This window comes from Podarcis pityusensis (genome assembly GCF_964106645.2).
Source record: "Podarcis pityusensis genome assembly, chromosome: 15".
In the NCBI taxonomy this organism is placed as follows: domain Eukaryota; kingdom Metazoa; phylum Chordata; class Lepidosauria; order Squamata; family Lacertidae; genus Podarcis; species Podarcis pityusensis.
In genome coordinates, this window is record NC_138040.1 from 4468075 (window position 1) to 4492010 (window position 23936).

Here is a 23936-nt window from a genome sequence, read left to right on the forward strand (position 1 = left end):
ATTCCTTGGAAGGCAACAGGCAGCCTCAAAAACATCCTAGGCCCAACCATGGGTGGGCAAAACCTTGAGGATTGCAATAGTCATTTCCTGATTGCCTGGAGTCAAGGTGTATCTCTTTCAGCTAATTGGGTGGCTGACATTTACAAAATGGGACAAATCCTAGGGAAGGGAGAAATTTGTTTGCTTCACACTGTAACACCTACCCACCTGATTTCCATTCCCTGAACCAAAGACGTGAACAGGAATGTGTGTTTACTTCTAGATCCCCTCTTCTTTGAATTTTGCAATTCATTTTTGTCCAAATCCTACATATATTAGGGGGAAAGTGCACCCTCAAATGCTTCATGTTGGTGAAAAAACTCCCTAAAATGCATTATATTAGGGAAAATTCATTGCAAAGTAATGTATGTAGTAGGGGTTTTTTCCGCAAGTTTAAGAAGAATACAGCCCAAAGTGGGATAGCAATGGGGTGAACTTAATTCACAGCTGGAAAAATTTGAAAAACCGAAAGTAAAATTGGTAGAACTTCGAGGTGCAGGTAGGTCAGAGCTTGTGTAGGATACATATACAAAAAGGTCAATTTGCATTTGTTGCTCCACCCATTAGTGCCATGTGGCCCCCACAAGAAAATGTGGCCCTCAGGGTGAATATTCTCCCTTTGTTTCATACATGATATATTTACTTACATTGTTCATTTTTTTTAAGATTAATTTTTATTTACATTTTTACAACGTAGCCTGCCAAAGAGACCTATTCTGATATAGCTGACAGTTGATTTTATTAAGTATTTGCACAGCCTCAAGCCTCTTTCTCCCGCTCTCTATGCATTAACCTGTGGAACAAGGTTACCAGTCCAAGGTCATCTCACTCTGCGTGCCAAGGCCGGGATTCGAACTCGCGGAAAACCGTAAGCAGCTCTTGTCCGCGCAGGCGCCGTAACCACCTACTCCATGGAGCGTTCTGAGCATCTCCTCTCACCAGGGACTATTTTAATACCCGAGAAAGAGAACGCGGTGGGGAACAAGGTGAACTTCCTCCTCCTCCTCCTCTGCCTAGAAAGTCTACCGAGAGAGAGAGAGAGAAGCACCTTCCTCCCCCCAATCATGTGATCACGGGGCAAGAATCCCAGGTGGTAATGACTGTGGGGCGCGAGAACGGAAGTGACGTCACCCCTCCGCCCAGGTCGCATGATGTGGCAAAAAAAGGGGGGAGAGACGTAGCGCCGAAGTAGGCGGGGCTCAGGAGAGAGCGAGAGGGGAGGGGGGGCGAAAGCTTGGCTAGAGAAAGACACATCGAGAGAGAGGGGAAGAAAAAAGTCCCTTCCGGTTTCTCGTATCCTTCCGCGCTTCTCATTGATTCCTTTGCGTGGGCGGCGTTCTGATCCTTCCGCCGCTGCGCTAATTGGCGGCAGGTGAGGAGGAGGATAAGGCGGAGGGAGCCGCCGCCGCCGCCGTGACTGTTCCTGCGCCGCCCGGCCGTTGCTCTCCCTTCCCTTGAGGAGGAAAGTGGTGTGTCCTTCCGCCGAGCGAGCGGCGGCTGTTTCCGGATCGCTCAGGGCGGCCTCCCACCGTCTTCTCCCTCTCTGCTTTCCCCGCCATTGAGAGCCGCCCTTGCCCCCTTCCCGGGTCCTTGGCTCGCCTCGCCGTCGGCTTCTTTTTTCTCACCCCCCTCCTCCTCCTCCTCCCGTGTTTCTCTTTTTTCCTGTGGAGAGACTAGGTCCCCCGCCCAAACGCCGGGCTGGAGCCCCAAAACCCCAACAACGCCTCGGGCGCCATGGCTCAAATCCTGCCCATCCGCTTCCAGGAGCACCTGCAGGTGAGTCTCAAGAAAAAACCCCCGTGGGGGGGGTGCGGAAGGGGGTCGTGTCTGTGGGGAATGGCTGAGGGAGGGTCAGGAAGGCCTGGGGTTGGAAGCGGGGCCGAGAGAGAGAGAGAGGAGGGGGCTGTCCGTGTGTGACAGTTTTAGGCCTTGGGGGGCAGGGGAAAGGGGGCAGCTGGAGGAATGGGGGCGAAGGGAGGTGCGTCCTGGGTTATGAGCTGGGGCAGGTGGGAAAGGGGTCAGGTGGAGGACTTGGGGAAAGGGAGGGAGCTCCTGGGCTTGAGGAGAAGGGGGGGGGGAGAGAAGAGAGATTTGTGCGTTTGATTATTTAATTTCTATACAGCTTAACATATTAAAAACGCCTCTTAAGTGGGGCGCAGAAACTGGAAGCAACATCAGGCAACTTGAACAAAATATTACAAAAATGCACAGTTGCATATTTTTAAAAAACGCTACATTAATGCAGCGTTAACTGGTATGTGTAAATCAACATGCTTCCAAATACCAGTTGAGAGAGAGAGAGAGACAGGGCTGCTGGGAGGTGAGTGTGGGGGAAGTTAGGATTAAAGGACATTTCTGGAAGGGGTGGTGAGATAGTTGTTTGTATTATATATGTAATTCATTTATATATATATATGGGGGAGGCGTCTGTGTGATAGTGGAAGGGGGTGGAAGTGGGGGTGAAGCTAGAGTTAAAGGGGGTTCATTGGAGCCATGGGGAGGGGAGACAAGAGTCTTTTTGTGTGTCTGATATGAATGAAGGCTGGTCTTTGGTATAAAGGTAGGGAGAGGTAGCTGAGGAAATAGGTCTAAAGGAAGTTCATTGAAGGTATTTGGGGTGGGTGTAAAGCAGGAGTTGTACTGGCAAGGTGTGTTTATGTATGAAGGAGGGAGGGGACATCTGTCTGATAGCTGAGAGGGAGGACTGGTAGGAGGAGGCAGGAGAAGCTATGGTTAAACTGGGTTTCCTGGATAATGGCTGGGTGGAGGGGCAGAGGCCAGAGCTGCCTGATTGTCTGAGATAAATATGAAGGGGGGATATGAAGGGGGGAGTCGTCTGTGATGGTTGAGAGAGGGCTGGTAGAAGTAGGCAGGGGAAACTATGGTTAAAGGGGTTCCTTGGGGGAGGGGAGGCATGTGTGTACATAATACATGTATGAAGGAAGGTTTTAACTCTTCCCTCTCTAGAGTACCCATCTGTGTGATAGCTGAGATGAGTGGAAGGGAGGCCCTGACTGAGATTAAAAGGGAGTATTTGAAGAATTTGAGGGAAAGCAAGTGAGGTGGGTGTTACACTGAAGGTCAGGATCATCAATAGGGGAAAGAATATGTGTGTGAAAGGGCTGCTGGAAGTGGGGAGGGGCTGAGATTAAAGGGGGTATTTGGAAGAGTGGAGGAAATACGTGTGAGTTTGTGCAATGTATGCACACATGTGTGTTGTAGGGTCTTAGGTCTTGGGGACTCTGATGCTAGGAAGCCACCTGGCAGGCTGCTGGGAGTGAGGAGCTGAGAAGGCAGGTGACTGAGCATTAGAGGAGGGGTGGAAGCAAGAGGGGTTTGTGCCTAACTTTGCACAGGGAAGGAAGGTCATGGGGTTATCTGGAAGTGTGTGTAGGAAGCAATTTGTGTGGTAGTTTCGTCCTGTAAAGGGGGGGGTGTGCTGAGAGTGAGGCAGTGGTAAAATGGCTCGGTTTAAAAGGATAGGGGTGCTCCAGAGAAGGTTAGGGAAAAACAAGTGTCAATATGTAGAGAGTAAGGAAAAGAGGAAGCGATTCTGTGATCTTCCAGGAGGAGGAGGAGGGAGGGATGCCATCTGTATGACAGTGTGGGGTAGGAAGTGTTGGGAGTGATTCCTTTGGGAGAGGAGGAAAGCCAGTTCTGCTAAATGAATGAAGGGAGTGAGTGAGGAGTTGAGGTGGTGAATGAGACCGAGATGGGGGCAGGGGCTTTATAGGAGCTGGGAGGCAGGATGGGGGCCTGAGGCATTTAAGTGGAGAACTGGAAGTGACTGGGAGTTTAGAGGTTTGCAGGTAGGGAGGAGAGAAGGCGGTCCTCAGATAATGAAGGTTTGTACCCAACAGGAGAGAGGGAAATGAGTGAAGGTGGCTGGGGCTGTTTGTGCAGCATTTGGAGGAATTGTGGGGTGGGACAAAACCTTTTGGAGTAACAGGTGTTTCTGTATGGCGTGGCAGGAAGGAAGATGATCCTGGAGTAACTTTGAAAGGGAGGGGAGGCCTGACTGTGAGTGGGATTATAAAGGCATTCTAGGTAATGTGGAGGAGATGGGGCTCCAGAGTAGCAACAGTAAGGTTTAAATAATGGAGGAGAAAAGAAGTAAAGGTGATTGAGATTAAAGTGTTTGTGTGTGGAGAGGGGCAGTCCTGTTTGGAGACTAAGAGGGTGGGGTGGGTGAAACTTAGGGAGGTTCTTCAAAGTGGCTGGCATTAATGTTTGGGCATATAGTGTGGGTGGAAGTAGCCCTGGACTAATTTGAAGGGGTAGATGCACCTGTGTGAGAGGGAGGTGGCTGTTTCTCCATGTGATGGATTTGGCAGGGTTAGAAAAAAGAAAAAGCCAAGAGGAATTATTCTGATGCTTAATTGGGTGTGGTATACTTGCCTTAATATAGATTAACTTGTTAGGCTAATGCAGGGGCTTGATGGGAGCAAGAACCTGACCTGTAGTGGTAGGTCAGGGGGTTGATTGGTTTCTGGTTAATGATTTGTGTGACTGCTGACTGCAGAGTTGTTCTGGAAGAATTATGTGACTAGAGCTAGACAGGAGATGATGGGAGTGATTGATGTAGATTTCAGGGGGAGAGAGATCTGTATAGTGGGTCAAGATTTGGTAATGTTGCAAATAACTCTGCAGGGGAAGCCCAAAAGGAATGTTGGGTATGCATGGACAGTTGAAGTGAGAGTGAGCCGATAATTCAACTGGCACATGTTTCTTACGTTTTTCAAGCTCTATCCCGTGTTTCCCTTAGGGATCATGTCCCAGCTGATAGTGAGAAACTGTAAGGAGTTTAAAACAGGAGGGAGCAGGAAGAAATGATGTGATGTTGTTCTAGGGAGGTCAAATAACATCAGTGCTAGGGCAGTTGGGTTTGGTTGACTTCCGGGGGTGGGTGTTAAGTTAGGCTGAACTTAATGACAAAGTATTTGGAACTAAAGGAATTCTGTGGTATAATGTGATGGGTAATCCAAGGTCAGAGGTCATAGTGGAACCAGGTGTGCAATATCCAGTCACTTTGAGGTGTGCATAAAAGGTAGAGACAAATGTTGGTGCGGCTTGTGGCAGGTATATAGAGTGCAGGAGTGGAATCCAGGCGATTGGAGCTAAATCGGTCAGATGCATTTGAGGATTCCTTCTCTTTGTGATGAAGGTTGAGAAAGGCAGTACTCATCTTTCTGTGGGTGGAGCTGAAGGTTGTAGTAGTGACTGTGCAGGTATCTGCCTACAAAGTACACCCCAGTCACCCCAGGAAATGGCCCTTTGAGTTCCTGAAGTGGAAGGAACAAACACACACACTGCTACTCTTGAATCACAGCTTTCCTAACTGTTGAAATAGCATTGCCTGTTAGGGGAAAGGTTATCCACTTCTACAGCAACATTCCCTAGCTTTACTCAAGGAATCTGCTGCCTTCAGTTTCTGTAGAGAAGTTGGGTGTGTGTGAGCAAGTAAGAGTTGCATTCCCTTGATGTGTAGATGCTGTCGTCCTACACATTCTTACATGTGCAAAGATGGCTCAGTGATGGTGAATTTTCCCCTGTACCTTGGTCGTTCACTTCCCTCCAAGCAGGCACTTCAAATTGCTTGAGCTCAATGCTCAATTATCTTAAAATCAGAACTTCCTGTATTCACACTATTGCTTTATTGGGCTGGTTTCCCTCTGCCTTCTTGCCTGCCATTCAGATGTCAGCCTGACCCAGGATCTGACACATGCAAACTTTGCATTGTGAAGGGGGAGCTTAGCTAAGTGGTTTCTGCTGCAGTTCCTACTGTTGCCACTTCACAAGAATAATATAATCCTTATTGTGTGGGCGGCACTGGATCTCTGCCTCCAGTAGTGCCTACTGGGAAGTATGTGTGGCTTTGTAGGAGGGGGGGTGAGAGGGAGGAAGGTGTTTCTGCCATGCTTTGTTCCTTGTTTGCCTGCAAATAATTTGGTTGAACAAAATGGGGTGGGGGGGGGAATCACCTTGAAAAAGAAAGAAAATAAGAAAAGAAATTTGACAAGTGTTACTCATAGTACAGTGGTACCTTGGTTCTCAGACTTAATCCGTTCTGGAAGTCTGTTCCAAAACCAAAGTGTTCCTAAACCAAGGCACACTTTCCCATAGAAAGTACTGTAATGCAAAATGGATTAATCCGTTCCAGACTTTTAAAAACAACATCTAAAACAGCAATTTAACATGAATTTTACTATCTAACGAGACTATTGATCCATAAAATGAAAGCAATAATCAATGTACTGTACTATAAAATAAATAGTATTGTAGATGATAAAAATTAAATTTTCTTTTCTTACCTGCACTGATGATAGTCATTGTTTGAATGGGGGGCTTTTATCCATCGCCACAGTCACACAATCAGTCAATCAGTCAGTTGCTGAACTGAGATCCACAAAGTCACAAAAACAAATTAACTGAAAAAGCCTCAAAACAGGAAACACAGGGGGACTCAAAACGGAGCACGTTTGGCTTCTGAAAAAAAGTTCGAAAACCAGAACACCTACTTCCGGTTTTGCAGTGTTCAGGTTCCAAGTTGTTCGTGAACTAAGCTGTTCGAAAACCGAGGTACCACTGTACTTGCAACTGGTTTTCAGATGTTGCATGTCTATTGAGAACATGTCTCTGAACTTAGTGGCAGCAAGAACAGATCTCTGATGTGAGTAGCTGTTCTGTAAAAAGAAAAAATCCTAATCCTGCTTCCTGCTTCCTGTTGAGCATTGGCTTCTAGCCTCTTGTGTCAGGAAGAACCAGGCAAAGAAGCGATCGCAAGTCACGCTCCTGCGGGCTTCCTTGCTGCACAGACTTTTGGCAGCACAACCTCGGAGAGAGCCTTTGCACTGTTCCTCTTTGGATTTTTTGCCGAAAATGTGCACACTGCAGATTTCTGTGACTCTTGCTTATATTGTACTGATAGATTGCTTGATTTGCAATTTGGCATCTTTAGAAAATCTGCGCTTGCAGCACAGGGCAGAATAGACTCTTGGGCATTCTCCCAAGAATATTCATCCGGCCTCTATGCAAGTTTCCCAGTATTTTCTGTCCCGCTGTGATGGGATCCTGAAACGAGCTGCTGTGCAGCAGAGGAGAGTAATTCTTAATGGGTGGCACAACACCAGAGGCAACCTTCGTCTCACCTCTTTACTGTTCTCCTGTACATAAATGGTTACCATCCACTCCTTTGGGGAAAAGATAGAAGTATGACACTTAAAGAGAAGGATGCAGCAAGGGCAAAACCTGCCTTCCTGCATCATTTTTGATCATGCTAGTGCTTTCTGATTGGGATCCTGCCAGGTTCCTTGTCATTTACTTTGCAGGCATTCCTTCTGTCATAATGAGGAGCTCTTGGTACTCTTGGGGGCTAGACCACCCTGGTCCCCGATGAATTTTGGAGACCTGGTTGAAAACTCCCTTGGTTTGACCTGGAGTTTGTACATAAAAGTTTTGCCTGAAAATTCACCTTGTTGATAGGCTTTAAGCTGCAGTGCTTTGATGCCATCATGGCTGTGGGAGAAAGCCGCTGGGTATTTCTCTCTTCAGGGCTGCCTCCTTTTGAACCTGGCCGGTCGTAGTTAATGTATGCAAGCAACTGTTTCTGGAAAATGCTTTTTGTGTGGTGCCAAAGTTCTTGCCAAGGAGACTGCATAGGATGATAAGGCAAAATGTAGATGAAGTTGGCGAGAGGCAGTGCTCTTGCTCTGCTCAAAGTTATCGCACCTGTTTTCTTTTGTTTGGAGGCCCTTCAGAAACCTGAGGTGGGGTTCCCCTTCAGGGGGATTTCCCTGAAATAGGGTGTAACTTTGCTTCAATCCTTTGAATGCTAAAAAGATGATAGAGAAGGAAGCTTGGTATATGCCCTCCTTTTTCCCCAAGACTTCAACTTGTAATAATTTAATTTGTTTGGCATTGACAAAAAAGTGGAGGGGCGCAATTTTTCAACCATTTCTTTAGGAGTGGTCAAAAGGGTGTAAAATGTTATTGGGGCACCACATACTGTGGAGGCTCCTTTGCTTGTACAGTGGTACCTCGGGTTACATACGCTTCAGGTTACATACGCTTCAGGATACAGACTCCGCTAACCCAGAAATATTGCTTCAGGTTAAGAACTTTGCTTCAGGATGAGAACAGAAATTGTTCTCCGGCGGCAGCAGGAGGCCCCATTAGCTAAAGTGGTGCTTCAGGTTAAGAACCGTTTCAGGTTAAGAACGGACCTCCAGAACGAATTAAGTACTTAACCCGAGGTACCACTGTACTGCATGCCTCTTGCTATGCTGAGCTTGATGCAGCACAACAAACTGGTATGGTTTTATTCCTCCATTTCCACCCCACTTTTCTTCCAAGGAACTCCTAGATGGGGTGCATGGTGTTTTAGGGTGCATGGTCTTCCCATCCAGGCATTGCCTAGAATGGACTTGGTTGGCTAAAACAATGCTGCCTTGTCTTCCATCAACCATGCAATGGGGAAGTGTTCTTCTCCCTCACCTGTTCAGAGTGGGGCAAAGTGGTTGGTTATGCGTGCTGTGATGTCACATCCACTATGTGATCTCTGATAGGCTGGGAGCTAAAATAGAAAGTGACACTGAAACAGCAGCAAAGAAGGGGAAACATGGATGTTCAGACACTTCCGAACATCCATGAAAAAGAGATGTGATTCAAGGGCTTTGTGTTGCTTTGCACGTTTGGAAGGCATTTCTGATGAAATTAAACTTTATGGCACAGAATTTAGGCTTAGTTCCTAGTATGTGGAAATGCTAACTTGGAAGGATGATGGGGTTTGAGGAAAAGGAATAGAAGCCGTCAAGTAACATTTAGTGTCCTTAGGTGGGTGGAAATTTGCATTAATGGTTGTTTTTTTTAAAAAAATACATTACACGACAACTCAGTGCAAGTTCATTAGTTGAACCTCAAGAAAAACAATGATGGCTCTGAATTCTTAACATGCTAAGATTTCAGTTCTGTTCACACTTACCTGGAAGTAGATCTCAAGTAAGTTGAGCTTCATTTTGAATAGATTTCCATAGAAGTGCACTATAATTTTAGCATGTCCAAAGCTCTGTGCATTAAATACATAGGCATTGCCTAAGTTTAATAATATTGGGGGGGGGGGATTGCACACCACAGCTTCTAAAACTACCCAGTTTTATAGGATGTTCATTGTTGTTAATGTGGAATGATTCATTTTTGGAAATAAAACATTTCTACTGGAAAACATAGGTTGGAAATCTTTCTGCCCCACGTCACTGAACAGCACTGGTATCTGGCAGTAACACAGTTTAGCTCAGCTTGGTGTATGATCTCGAACTTATTAGCTTAGTGGAAGCCTTTGAGCACCAGTTTGTTTGCTGAGATTGTACAGCATGTCTTCTGCGGAACACCCATAGGCTGCAGAGGATTCTGGGCCATATTCTAGCTATGCACTTGGTTTGTATTGGCCAGTCTTGTTGAGCCTCACTGTTGCTCTGTATGGAAGGGGTGGGAAAAACTGTGGCCCTCTGGATATGTTGTACTAAAATTCCCATTGGACCTGACCAGTCTGCTCCAGCAAAGGCCGCAGGTTCCCCAACCCTCTTGTACAGGCTGCAAGCCCTCCAAACACTTATTTGTTGTTACACATTGCAGAAGAAAGCTACAGTGGTACCTCGGGTTACAAACACCTTGGGTTACAAACTCCGCTAACCCGGAAGTAGTACCTCGGGTTCTGAGCTTTGCCCCAGGATGAGTGGCGGCAGCGGGAGGCCCCATTAGCGAAAGCACACCTCAGGTTAAGAATGGTTTCAGGTTAAGAACGGACCTCCGGAACGAATTAAATTCTTAACCTGAGGTACCACTGTAGTTTGTTGTGAATCTTGTCCACCATCATTAATCTTTTCCCAGAAGAATCCCGGGAATATTGGAGTTCTCTGGAAACAAAAATACTTCTTCATGTGGGAGAGCAGTCCGTAAACCCCTCTGTATTTAAATTCTGCCCTCTGTTGTTTTGAATTAAATGTTTTTGGATTCCCACAGACAGAGATGCCAGCATTGGTATCTGGGTTATTTCAAGCAAGGTATTGTCAGGTGCTGCAGGTAGGGTCTCCTCCATTTGCTGGATATCTTGGCCTCCGTTAGCCGACTGGTGATGCATTATTCAAGATGCAGGCTATGCGTGTCTGCCTCCTTTGAGCCTCAAAGTGACAAATGAAACCTGCATCCCTGCTCACTTTCAGCATGGGCAGTTGGCTTTGGTAACCGTCTGTTGCTCTGGCAATGAAACGGTCTGTGTAAAAGAAAACTGGCCTCTTTTCCGCAGTGTACCTGCTGTGGAAAAACCTCTCCATCTGCATGTATACTTGGTACCTTCCTGTACATCTGCCTCCTTGTGTGGAGGAATATGTTGTTCCATGTTCTGTAGAGTCTGTCCAGAATGGTTGTAGAAGTGGTTTGGAGATTATCGTGTTGAACTTTAAGCTGTTTTCACTTTGCAACTAGAAATCTGAGAAGACAAGCTATTTATCTGGTTGCCTCTGACAAATTACCCCAAAAAACCTACCCACAGGTGGATCAGGCAGAAAGCTCTTTTAATTTGTTTCCAGAGGATCCAATAAAATATTATAATGTTCCATCCAAGTCTCAGTCCAGTAGTAGCCTCTTTTTAGCCACATTCATTACATAATTTCTCACACATCAAGTTATGAGGTAGAAAATTGTCTCTAAATGGGAAGAGGGTTTTATGCTCACAGACTTCCTGTGTGCTGCAAATGACTGACACTGACATGTGCAAGCAGGTAAACTAGATAAAAATTTAGTAGTTCAGTAGGTGACTGAATACTGTAACCTTAACTGAGTTGGTTTATGCAGCAGGGAGCTTTAGGCTTATGTTAATACACTGGAGAGTTAATAATGACTCTTGAAACATAAGCAGTTATGGATTAAAGATATAAAAAACTAGGCTTCTAGAATGTATTTTTGTTTTCAGCATATGCAAACAACTCTGCACATCAGCAGAACAAAACATAACATATCAAGGAAAACAATATCCAGGGTTAATATTTGAGTTAATGATGAGTTAATATTTGAACTTCTATTCTTTGACAGTCTTGCAAGGCTGTTATGAGTAAAGAATCATGACAATGTCTAAATGTCCAGTCAAATATAAAACACATTACCGCTCTTGATCCATTTCCCAAGACTTGAAGTCCTTTTCTTTGGTGTGAGTCTTTAAGAACACTGCCTACCTTTGCCCTCTCCCAAAGCCTTTGAAAGGCGGGTTCAAGTACCATGTCCAATCTAGGCTCTTTGAAGCCATGGGAGGGGAAAGCTAAAATACCTGCAGTACTTCATTAAACTGTGTTGTTTTAAATTGTTTAAATATTTTATATTGTCCTTTGGTAAATACTCTGAGGGGGCCTTAGATGTATTTCATGCTTCAAGAACATGAAATACAACTTACTGTTTATTATTTTTATGCAAACCATATGTCAAACCAAATACACCCAGTACTGGAAGGAAAGCTACCAGTTCCTGCCCCCTTTAGATTCCAAATTATAGCCACTTAGAATTTTGTTTACTATTTTTATATTTATATACTGGCATTAAGCAGTATATAAATAACTAATATAGTGATACCTCGGGTTACATACACTTCAGGTTACAGACTCTGCTAACCCAGAAATACTACCTCGGGTTAAGAACTTTGCTTCAGGATGAGAACAGAAATCGTTCAGCAGCGGCCACAGGAGGCCCCATTAGCTAAAGTGGTGCTTCAGGTTTAAGAACAGTTTCAGGTTAAGAACGGACCTCCAAAATGAATTAAGTTCTTAACCCGAGGTACCACTGTAATGGCTTTGCAGTAGTGTGAATTTATTGTAACAATATTTTTAAAACAATACTTCTAACATAACTGTGATTATTCTAAAACTTCATGAGTTTTTGTCTGTTTTACAAGCCCTCACCCTTTCCCCATTCATCCCTCAGTAAAAACCAGGGTTCGAAATTAGCGGGCACCCTTCGCAATTTGCAACTGGCAACCAGCCTTTTGTAACTGGTGGAGATATCCAGGCACCACTTGCCTGGCTGGGTCATTCAGGGGGGTCTTCAGGGTAGTGCAACAGCAAAATACCCAGGTCCCAGGAATCACATGGCTCCTGGCATTCCTATCCCAGTTTCTGACACTGGTGAAAACCTCCCACCCCATGGATTTTTCCAGTTTTCCTTCCCATATTTCTTAAAATATGGGCTTATGTGCAGCAGATTGCAACCTAGCTGTTCCAGAACCTGTCTTTAAAATGTGGGTGAAGTCTTGTCTGTGGAACTATTTGGGGTCAAAGGCTTTATGGGTCGCAGCCTTTATATTACAGAGGAGGGCTGTTGGATGGTCTTACCCTAGCTAGCCAAGGCCATTCTTGACAGTATAGAGACAAATCTCTATTCTGTCACTTGGCACAGAAAAGTTCACATTTTATTCACTTGATCTCGTCGTTCATCCCCCAAGTAATTCACAATGACATATGTCTTATTTTATGAGATCCTTTTATCCAAAAAGGCGCTCGCAAGAAGAGCTATGGAAAGTGAAAGGTACTAGCAGCAGGATCATCTGCCATCTAAGATTGCTGGCTGTGCTCTTCATGCCACCCACTTGTTGTGTGGTGGAACACATACAGGCATGTTCAGCGCCTTTTTTACTTCTGGAGATCATCTAAACTCTTCCTGACTATTCTCTTACCTTCATATTATGACTCCCTATATTAATGACAGTCTTGTGGCACCTTAAATGACCAACAGATACTGTAGTATAAGCCTCCCTGGTCTACTTCATCAGATGCATCACTTAACATCCTCTATTGGTGGGAATGAAAATATACACGTATGGGCATAAAGTGCAGAGATGTTATTCATCTGAAGTGAGTTTCAGTACAGGAAAGCTTATTTTACATAAAGTGTGTCCTCTAGAGCCACATTTCCTAACTTGGGATGGCCTTTAGATGCTGTTGGACTACAACAGCCTTTTCCAACCTACTGTTATCCAGATATTTTGGACTCCAACTCTCATCAGCCGCAGCCAGCATGCTGTGCTGACTGAGGCGGATGGGAGTTGGGAGTACAAAATATCTGGAGGGTAGCAGGTGGACAGAGGCTGGACTTTCAGCTCTCACCTGCCCTGATCATTGGAGGTTATGGGAGTCCACCAACTTCTGGAGATTTCCAGGTTGGGGAAGGGTGGCTTGCAGAATTAGGGCTACGAAGTGAATTAAGTAAACCTTGTTAGCTTCCAAAATGCTGCAGCACTCTTTGTATCTGCTCTTCCAATAGCTATCTCTGCAGAAGCTATCAACTACAGTGGACGCTTGGGTTGCGAACGTGATCCCTGCGGGAGGCACGTTTGCAATCCACAGTGTTCGCAACCCACAGTGGCGCATCAGCATTCGCGACCCGCATCTGCACATGTGAGGGTTGCGATTTGGCGCTTCTGTGCACGCGCAAAGTGCGATTTAGTGCTTCTGCACATGTGCAAGCACCGAAACCTGAAAGTAACCCGTTCCAGGACTTCCGGGTTTCGGTGCATCTGTAACCCGAAAACGCGCAACCTGAAGCGTCTGTAACCCAAGGTATGACTGTATATTAATGGTGCAAGTTGTTCACTGGGTCCAGTAATGCTCTTCTGAAGGCAAGTTGCTGGAAGCTACAGGAGAGGAGTGTGCTCTTGCGCTTGGGTCCTGTTTGCAAGCTGGTGGCCCCTGTGAGAACAGGATCCTGGACTGGATGGGCCATTGGCCTGATCCAGCAAGCGCTTCTGGTGTTCTTATGCAAGCTACAGAAGTTAACAGTTACACGAAGCCAAAACGCATGTTGAGCTTTCCTAACGAAACAGAAGGTGAAGAGGAAGTGTGAAGTCAGGTGAGACCTGAACGCAGGCCAAAGTGGGGGCAGGCAGAACAGCAGGTGTGCAGAAAGGAGCAGAAGCAGGAATGAGAATGGGCAAAGAGAGAGGTTCAGAAAGAGACTCTTTTGAAAGGCAAGGAAGGTAGGAGCCCTTGTATGGTTTGGAAATCTATACCTTTGCCTGCAGAAGGTGAATTGAGTATTAAAAGAACTATGTAGGCAGTGCCATCCTCTTTCAGGAGGAAGTTAAAATGCATTTGTTGCAGCTTACACACAGAAGGGAATACAGGAATGCTTACACAATGTACCTTATATGGCGCAGTGTCAAACAAACAAACAAAAAATCCCTGCTCCACCTCTCTGACAGCGGCCAAGAGGAGGGTGGGGCATTGATGGGGCCCGTCCTGCAGTTAGGAGGTTCCTGCTTGTTCTGAGAATGGAGTTAAAAAATCTGGATTTTAACTGCTTTGTTCTCATCCAGGAAGAAAGTGCCCCAGGTTCCAAAAGTATGGAACATAGTAGGTTAGGGGAAACTTTCAGCGTGCAAAAAAATGTGTCTACTGTGCAGTCTTTGGAAGATAAACATGTGGCAGGAGGACGGGGCCCAGTTTTCTCTCCAGTAACAGAACAATGGCCAGCATCCGGTTGTGTGCTATGAAATCTGGCAAAAATGCTGAGAATGCAGCACTGTCACTTCCTCCTGGAAGGTGACAGCTCAGAGGCTCTTCTAGCAAAATATGCCAACTTTTCTCCTGGAAGAAACCCAGTGGCTTGCTGTTGTCAGCATCTTTTGTTCCTTAATTGTCATCTGCGGGGGTTAATTGATAGAAATGCCTTCCTTACACATTGGTCTTCATAATTCACTCTTGCCACAGCACTTCTAATGGCGTTTGAGGGAAATGGTCCTGGGCTTTTCAGCTTACATTATAGCAGGTAAAAAGCTTGGTGCTCCCAGGCTGGTTACGTAGTGTTAAGCAAGGTGTTGCTCAAGAGTAAAGGTAAATGGAATGTAATTATCCAAATAGCAGAGTAGGTACAAAATGGCCTCCTGGGAGGTTAGGGAAACCTTTCTGGCTTTTAATGCATACTTACAGCAAAACAAGCGAGCGTGTGTGTGTGTGTGTGTGTATCACACACATTTGTACAGAACTTGCATCCTTCACCTTCTATAAAATACATATCCACAAGCATTAAGAACAAAAACCTTGATGCATCACTAGAATGAAGAACCATAAAATCATTTTTGTTACATAGTGAACACTAAACACATTTTGGCCATGCTGCCTGCCATAACAGAACTATAGGACAGATCCACACCATAAATTTAGACCACAGGGCTTTCTCCTAAATAATCCTAGGAACGGTAGTTTGTTCAGGGTGCTGGGAATTATAGCTTTGTAAGGAGAAAATGTAATTTCCGGGATTCTTTTGGAGGGGGAGGCATGTGGTTTAAATGTACATGTATGGTATAGACCTGCCCATGGTATGGAAGTGGTGTCACCACTTGAAAGCCTGACACTTGAGTGCTGGTGGAATGCTGTCTTTGTTATCTTCTAGCATGGGACTGTCGTCATACAAATACCTCTATTTTTGCCCTCTATATGAATATGGTAATACCAGGCTTAAGTGATGACAGCCACTGATTCACCAGGCGGAATAGGCTTATTCTTATTCTACTTCTGTGGGAAGTAGTAATTGTGATAAAGGTAAAGGACCCATGATAGTTAAGTCCAGTCGCAGATGACTCTGGGGTTGCAGCACTCATCTCGCTTTACAGGCCGAGGCAGCTGGCGTTTGTCTGCAGACAATTTTTCAGCGCACTGAAACGTTGTTTACCTTCCCACCGGAGCGTTACCTATTTATCTACTTGCACTTTGATGTGCTTTTGAACTGCTAGGTTGGCAGGAGCAGGGACCGAGCAATGGGAGCTCACCCCATCACGGGGATTCAAACTGCCGACCTCCTGATCAGCAAGCCGAAGAGGCTCAGTGGTTTAGACCGCAGCTAAAGACAAATTCATGGTCACAACCTGTTTGGTGTATGTTAATGTGCAAAATACCATGTTTTTTTAAAAAAAAAGTATATTAAGGAACAAGGTAGCCAGATTGGTATTAGCCTGCAGTTTGTAATTACGGGTGCAGTTAATAGCATTTTTCAAAAACACTTTATGGTTAAAAGAAATAAATGGTTTGAGATTTTCAGGGAGCTGAAGAGACAGATGAGGAAAATGCTTGGGTGCTGTAATAATAGCAGCTGTCCTTCAGTTCCCCTTTGTTATGAGATGTGTGGAGGGGGGTGGGGACAGTACAGTACAGTGGTACCTTGGTTCCCGAATGGCTTGGCTCCTGAACAAATGGGCTCCTGAATGCTGCAATCCCAGAAATGAGTGTTCTGGTTTGCAAACGTTCTTCGGAAGCCATATGTCCGACATGGCTTCCGCGGTTTCCGACTGAGTGCAGGAAGCTTCTGCAGCCAATCGGAAGCTGCCATTTATGTTTTTGAACCGTTTTGGGAGTCGAATGCATTAAGTTCAAGAACCAAGGTACCACTGTACTGAGCTAGATGGACCAGCATGATTTGGTATAAAGCAGTATCCTATGTTCCTAAAAGGAAAAAAAGAACCAGGGAGCATTTGGGACATAGTCTCTTAAGATGGTGAGATCAGCAGCTGCTCTTGATAGACATACTGCTGTGACCAAATGAGAAAGCCATGAGGCATATAGTCAGTTATCTTGATCACCAAGGATATTGTTTCCCTGGCTTGGGACCCATGATTCTTAAGATATGCTTGTGCAGAGCTTGCGGGCATTTGATAGAATCCTGAGCATTTTTTGTTTCTCACCCTTAATTTGGAGGAAAAGTGTTTTTATTGATGGAACTTCAGCTTGCTCAGCTCACCTGTGTGATGGATTGCAGTCACTGCCTGCAGCTGTTTGTCCCAACACCATTGACCAAGGGTGTTTCTTGACATTGGTTCTGCAAAAAAATGACAGGATTGTTTATTCTAGCAGATGGCTATAATTAAGGTAAATCTGCCTTGCTTTGTTGCTTAAGTGCTGTGGCTAAGCGAGGTCTTTGCTCAGATAACTGTTACCATCTGCCACACTTTGGCCTGTTATAAGTAGCCAATGAGATTAATAAAACATGGATTTCCATAAATTTGTGTAGCCAGTTCAGCCTTTAAAAGGCTGGGAAAGAGAATAGAAGAAATGGGAGACAGGTGCAGATGAGATCTCTTTAATAATGTGATTTGTATTCCACACTTGCAACAAACCCCAGATAAATTGACTTGTGTGAAGCTAACAAAGTGGATACACCAAACTTTTTTTAAAAAAGGTGGTGCAGGAATCATACTCTTTTCCTTCAGAACAAGTACAGGGAACATTTATCCTTCTAGATGTTGCTGAACTACAACTCCCATCATTCCTGTCCATTGATTGTGCCCTGTTAGGGCTGATGGGAGTTAAAGTTCAGCAACCTCTGGGAAGACCAAATGCTCCCCACACACCTGTTTCAGCCTAAAGAACTATTGTGTGCATCTAAAGAAAGAAGTACTCCTGGCAGATATTGTACCCCGCCCTGTGAGCCAAAATGGCTCTTAGAGCAGTTTACAAAAAAGAAAAAAACAAAACAGTTCTGAGATGGTCCCTGTCCTAAGGTCTCAGGCACACAAGGAAAAAAGGAACAGGAGGGAGAAGGGAAAAGCAAGTTCAGGCAACAGTTCAAGTTACATTCACAGCCTGTGTGAGTGGCGGTTCTGGCTGCTTTGCCCTTGTAAAGAGCAGTCCTACACCAGAAGCACTTCTGCCACCAGACTAGATTCAGCAGCAGATCTGATGAACCCCAGGACAGGGCAGTTTCTGCAACACAGTACTTTCCTCAGACAAGTCCTTGGCCAAGTGGAGTCAGTCAGTCAATGAAGCACGTTGAAAGTATGAGCGAGAATATAAAAAAGCGAAAGACGGTTAAGGCAGTGTTGCATTTCAAGGCAGCATATTTCATTTGAGCCCGGATAGCAATGCTGGTTTGGCACAGTCGATTTAGCGAAGGGAGTGGTGCATTACTAATAGCTTGTGAATGGTTACTCGCAGAGGTGTGGCTTTACAACAGAACTTGACGGCGCAGTTGTAGACAAGACGCTTGTGGGGAGCTGAAATGGAAGATAAGGCGTAGCAGTGCATGAATTAGTTTCCCTTCTCTCTGTGTTATATCAAAGTGGGCAGCCTACCCTACTACTCCTGAGGCATGATCTTTGAGGCTGCTCTCAGATTCTTAAGAAGCCTAGCTTTAAAAAAAAATAAAAATCAACATGCTTCTAGTTCAGGGGTAGGCAACCTAAGGCCCATGGGCCACAAGCGGCCCACAGGGATTGTTTAACCAGCCCACGAGCCGTCCCCAAAATGAGCCGCCTGCTTGGTGAGTCCCTGCGTGCTGTGCTAAAGTGGCGCAGTGCAGTGCTGGGACTCGCTTCCATGGCGCTGAAAATCGTGTCTGTGCATGTGCGGACGCCAGAAATCGTGTCAACGCAAATGCCGGAAATCGCGTGTGTACACACACGCACTCACACTCCAGCCCACGGAGGGAATCTCCGCTGGAGTGAACCGGCCCAGGCGAGGTAAACCCTGTGGACCTCTGTTCTAGTTGATGTGGTGATGTCGTGACTCGTATTGGCTCTGCTTAGGTCCGGTAGACCCATGTTTGAGCTGGTGCAAGACTATGTATGAAGTTCACTGATGTGGCCCTCCAGGGCTGGCAAGGATAAAACTAATTCTCAGCGGAATAGAAAGTATAATTGTTTAGCCTTTTAGCTACTGTAGTGTCTGACAATGTGGTGGTGTTTTATTAAACACTTAATCTTTCAGTTGGTTTTATTATTGTTTTGCAGTCAGCTTTTGTTTGTTTGTGAATCCACCTCAGTATATATATATTCTTGAAGTGAAAGGCGGTGTATAAATTGCTGTAATAACAGAACAATCTAAACCTCTAAACCGGTTTACATAAAGACGTGAAAGGAGCAATCTGAATGAAACTGTGTTTAAAATGTCTTAATTTGGGGGCTTACGAGAATTGCTGCGTGAACTGAGGAAAAGGTGGTGTAGAGTTAGAGGCTGGGAAGGAGTCTTCTGGTTGGGCGTTGGACTGGGGGCACGGAAAACCTGGGAGGCTCACTGGATGGCTTGGTGTCTTCTGTCTGTCAGCCTCGCCTACCTTACAGGTTGTGAGACTTGGCTGGAGGGAGACACACCATGTGTGCTGCCTTGACCATGGGAGACGAACACTATATCAATGCAGTAAATCTGCCCTTCATCTTTCAACCTGGCAGATCCAAAACCACAGCAAATGTGGCATGTAAGTCGCATTCACTTTGACCTTCCCTCTCACTCGGATGTGTTTTCTGATGCAGCTTTTAGCGCCTGCCCCTGCTATAGGTGACCTGCTTCAGAGATATGGTGCTCCTGCGGAAACACCCCGACTATTAAAAAGCTGATAATGGGCTTGATATCCTTGAAGCACAGCAGATGATTATCCCTGTGATGCAGATCCGAGATGGGTTTGTCTTATCATTGCCGTATATTTGCTCCCCCCCCCCCCCGACGATAGTCCTTGTTCTATATAAAAACCATACTTCCACGCCAGAGGCAATGAATGTTCTTGAATTTCTCCCCCAGATAGCAGAACAAATACAGCTCTTGTTTTGTTAAACAGCTATTTGTACTGCAGTATAAACCCATCAGAGTTTTATGTGGTGTAGCTTTGAATAGAACAGTCACCATTGGACAGAATTGAGCTATTGCCATTTCTGTGCTAGGGTTTACCCACTTACATCTAGGGAGAAATTTCAACCCAGTAAGCCTTAGAAATGTGTGCATTGTGGTAGAGCAGAGGTTGGGGGACCTTTTACAGTTTGGGGGCCCCAATTCTCCTTAGAAAATCTTCTAAAGGGTAGAAGTGGCACTGGAGACAAAATGGATGGCGCTAGAAGTAATTGGGGCTCTTACCTTTGCACAGTGGGTAACATTCCAGCTAGGCAAAAGCCAGAGATGTTGACACCCCCTACACACAGACGCACACTGCTCCCTGTCCTCCATACAGGCAAGCAGGAAGCATTGCCACAGTTCAAGGACACATTCAAGCCACAGAACTGTAGTCATCCTAGAGGATGCCGATGCAGAGTACGACTGGGGTGGTGTTGGCCTGATGAGGGGATGTGACATAGGGAGAGTCCTTGAGGGCCACATAGAGAAGCATAGAGGGCCAAATTCGGCCCCCTGGCCCTGAGGTTCCCTGTATCTGTTGTAAGGAGGAAAGTAACAGGACGGCTTTGTGGGGTGTGGGGATCTTCGGTGTGTAGCCTCGCATGGGACTCCTACGGCTCCACAACGTAACTCTGCAGCCATTACAGAAGAGAAGCACAGGAGTGGCACACCCTGTCTTTATCGGAGGCTACAAGGAAGGACACAGTTGAATTGGGAAGGTGGAGCCTTTATTGTGGCGGATGAAATGCCACTGATAATAAGGGAGGGCGGCACACAAGGAATTCACACCCTCTTGATGTTCCATGAGGTTTTCACAGGAACGATTGTGAAAAGCATCTGCTCCCCCCCCCCCGCCCCCAAGAGCTAACCTTAAGGAGCAGAATAGAGAACTTTTATACTTCTGAAGGTGTCTGTGAAAATGGCTGGCTCTTGCAAAACTCTTGCTTCCAGTCTTTGCCCCCCCTTATCTGGCTTGTGAATGAATCATTCTTTCTTGGTAGTTTACTACACTGTTGCACAAGTGAGGAACTGAAAGTGCACAGAGTCCTTGGGAAGAGCTCTGCAGAAGAGCTGTCCTTTCAAAAAAAAAAGAGGAGCTAACCGTTCTAGGCTCTCTTGCTGGTTAAACATGGCTGTCTCTCATTTCCCCCCAAGGAGCTCAGAATGGTCTTCATTCGCTTTTGCCATACCCAGCTGCACTCCAGCTGCTGTAGGGCTCCTCCAGCTCTTGTCACCCCTGATCATTGGCCATGCTGGCTGGAGCTTATGAGAGTTGAAGTCCAACAGCACCTAGAGGACATCAGGCTGGGGCAGTCTGATCCACTGCTCAAGAGCTAGCCTGCTGTAGTGTCTAAGACTGAAGTACAAATCTGGTTTGAATTACCGCCTCTACCATAGGGTAGGTACCTAGGCAGAAATTGAGATATGAATGCTAGGAGCTGTTGCACCTTAACCTAGGTTATGGGTGCAACAAGAATACATAGCTGAAAATGAACCAACTGCAGCTAAAATATTATGTTCCTTTTTCACATGGTCTAGTCCCTAGCCCTAATATTCTTAAGAGGGTCTCGTCTCTTCAGTCTTCAGAGAGTAGCTGGAAGTGGGGAGGCAGAAAAAGGTCCTCCTTTCCTTCCACTCTACAGTTTTAATCTGAAATCTTAGGTGCAGTACTGCGCCCAGAGCTCAGAAACCGTTCACGCTAATGAAATTCCCTGTCGCAAAATGCGCCTATAACAATGGGAGTTTCAAACGCTGTACCTAGGTGGCCTTAGCGCAGGTGTGTGGATCCTTTGGCCCATCAGAAGTTGCTGGGCTGCAGCTCCCATCATTCCTGGCCACTGGCCATGCTTGTGAGGGCTGATAGGAGTAGAAGTTCAGCAGCATCTGGAGGACCAAGAGTTCCCCATTCCTGCCTTCAGGGCTCTGAGGCCAAGAGTATGGCTTCCTGTCTAAGAACATAAGAGCCTTCTGGATCAAGCCAAAAGCAATCTCATCCACCACCCCGGTCTCACAGTGGTCAGATAGGTGCCCTAATGAGAAGTGCACAAGCTTGTGTTTCCCAGCAGCTGGCATTCAGAGGGGTTGCACATCTGTATTGGGATAATACTAACTTACCTTGCAGGGCTCTTGAAGCATTTTTAATTCTTTGGATCCTTGTGAGTGCTATACAAATGTTAAGCATATATGCATCCTCTCTAGAACTCCTGAGGTGGAGAGGGCAGAGAGTGACTTGCGCAGGGTTACCCATGAGCTTCCCAGCTGGTTAAACAGGGATTTGACTCAGTCCCTCCATTATAAGACATAACAGTGCGACTCAAACATGTTGCTTTTGAAAACGAAGCGTAGTTGTGTGTGACACACACACAGCCTCCTTAAATTTCCCTGTAACACTCTGCAGAAGTGAAAATCAAGTTGAAACAGGAAAATGCGGTTTGCTTAGTAATTGCTGCTTAAATGGCTTTGCTTGAGCTCTGCCCATCCCTTGTGCAATGTTGTTAGTGTTAACTTGGTCTCTTCAGCTTGGAGTAGTGGTTAGAGTGCTGGACCAGGACTTGGGAAACCAGGGTTCAAATGCCCACTCAGCCATAGAACTGAGTGGATGGCCATGGGCCAGTCACTCCCTCTCAACTAACATACCTCAAAGAATTGTTGTGAGGATTAAATGAGGAGAACCATGTATGTCACTTTGAGCTCCTTGGAGAAAAAGTTGGGGTATAAATGCATTCCTACTTTCAGGGGAGGGACACGGGTGGCGCTGTGGGTTAAACTGCAGAGCCTAGGACTTGCCGATCAGAAGGTCGGCGATTCAAATCCCCGTGACGGGGTGAGCTCCTGTTGCTCGGTCCCTGCTCCTGCCAACCTAGCAGTTCGAAAGCATGTCAGAGTGCAAGTAGATAAATAGGTACCACTCCGGCGGGAAGGTAAACGGCGTTTCCGTGCACTGCTCTGGTTCGCCAGAAGCGGCTTAGTCATGCTGGCCACATGACCTGGAAGCTGTACGCTGGCTCCCTTGGCCAATAAAGCGAGATGAGCGCCGCAACCCCAGAGTTGGTCACGGCTGGACCTAATGGTCAGGGGCCCCTTTACCTTTACCTTTACTTTCAGGGGACCATTTCCACATGGACTTACCTGTTGGGGAAGCAGTCCATGTTAGAGAGTATGTGTTTGTGTTAGGTTACACATTCATTGTATGCAGTGGGAAAACTTGTTTTTATTGTCTGGGAGTGGCCGCCGATACCATATAACACTGGTCCTGAAAGATCTTCATTGGCTCCCAGTACATTTCCGAGCACAATTCATAGTGTTAGTGCTGACCTTTAAAGCCCTAAACGGCCTCAGTCCTGTATACCTGAAGGAGCGTCTCCACCCCCATCGTCCAGCCTGGACACTGAGGTCCAGCACCCAGGGCCTTCTGGCAGTTCCCTCGCTGCGAGAAGTGAGCTTACAGGGAACCAGGCAGAGGGCCTTCTCGGTCGTGGCGCCTGCCCTGTGGAATGCCCTCCCAGCAGATGTCAAGGCAATAAGCAACTATTTTACTTTTAAAAGACAACTGAAGGCGGTTCTGTTTAGGGAAGTTTTTAATGTTTGATGCTGTATTGTTTTTAATATTCAGTTGGAAGCCACCCAGAGTGGCTGGGGAAACCCAGCCAGATGGGCGGGGTATAAAAATTATTATTATCATTATTATTATCCAGAGTTTAAGGGTGGCATTCGACTAAGTTTTGCCCATTGAAATTAATGCACGTGACCAAGAGTCAGTGTGGCATAGTGGATAGAATGTTGGATTAGGACCTGGGAGCCCGGGGTTCAAATCCCTGCTCCGCCATAAAACTCACTGGGTGACCTTGGGCTAATCACAGCCTCTCAGCCTAACCCACATCTCAGAATTGTTGTGAGAAGAAAATGGGGAGGAAGAGAACCATGTATGCCCTCTTAAGCTCCTCGAAGGAAAGGTGAGATAAATGCAATAAGTAATATGCAAGTTAGTTATATTGATTTTAGTAATCACCCGAAGCCTTTGTGCTTAGTTCCTGTTGTTGCAGAGGCGATTTAATTACGTTTGAATAACATTGTGTCAGTGCTGCCACTTTTTACACCCTGGAGCAGAAGGCCTTTTGGGACTCGCCATTTACTTTCCCAGGTACCTTGGGCTCTCAACACTCTGCAAACAGGACCAGCAATTATATTTCCTATCCTGGTTTTGTTCCACAGCAACCATGCTTCACTGAATGATTGTGCCCCATCCCCCAATTCCAAAACCATGCAGGAGAA

General features: G+C 45.9%; 1 protein-coding gene across 2 annotated transcripts in view; it reads left to right on the forward strand.

Moving 5' to 3' along the window:
- Nucleotides 1-1371: 1371 nt before the first annotated feature.
- The window catches only part of CLTC (clathrin heavy chain), a 74391-nt gene continuing 51826 nt past the window's right edge, over nucleotides 1372-23936 (forward strand). Inside the window, exon 1 of one of the 2 annotated variants that reach the window (XM_080982753.1) lies at nucleotides 1372-1815. In XM_080982753.1, coding sequence (XP_080838879.1) covers nucleotides 1774-1815 — 42 coding nt within the window. In that variant the 5' untranslated portion in view covers nucleotides 1372-1773. The remainder of the gene's footprint in view (nucleotides 1816-23936) is intronic. The other variant, XM_080982754.1, reaches the window with a different exon arrangement.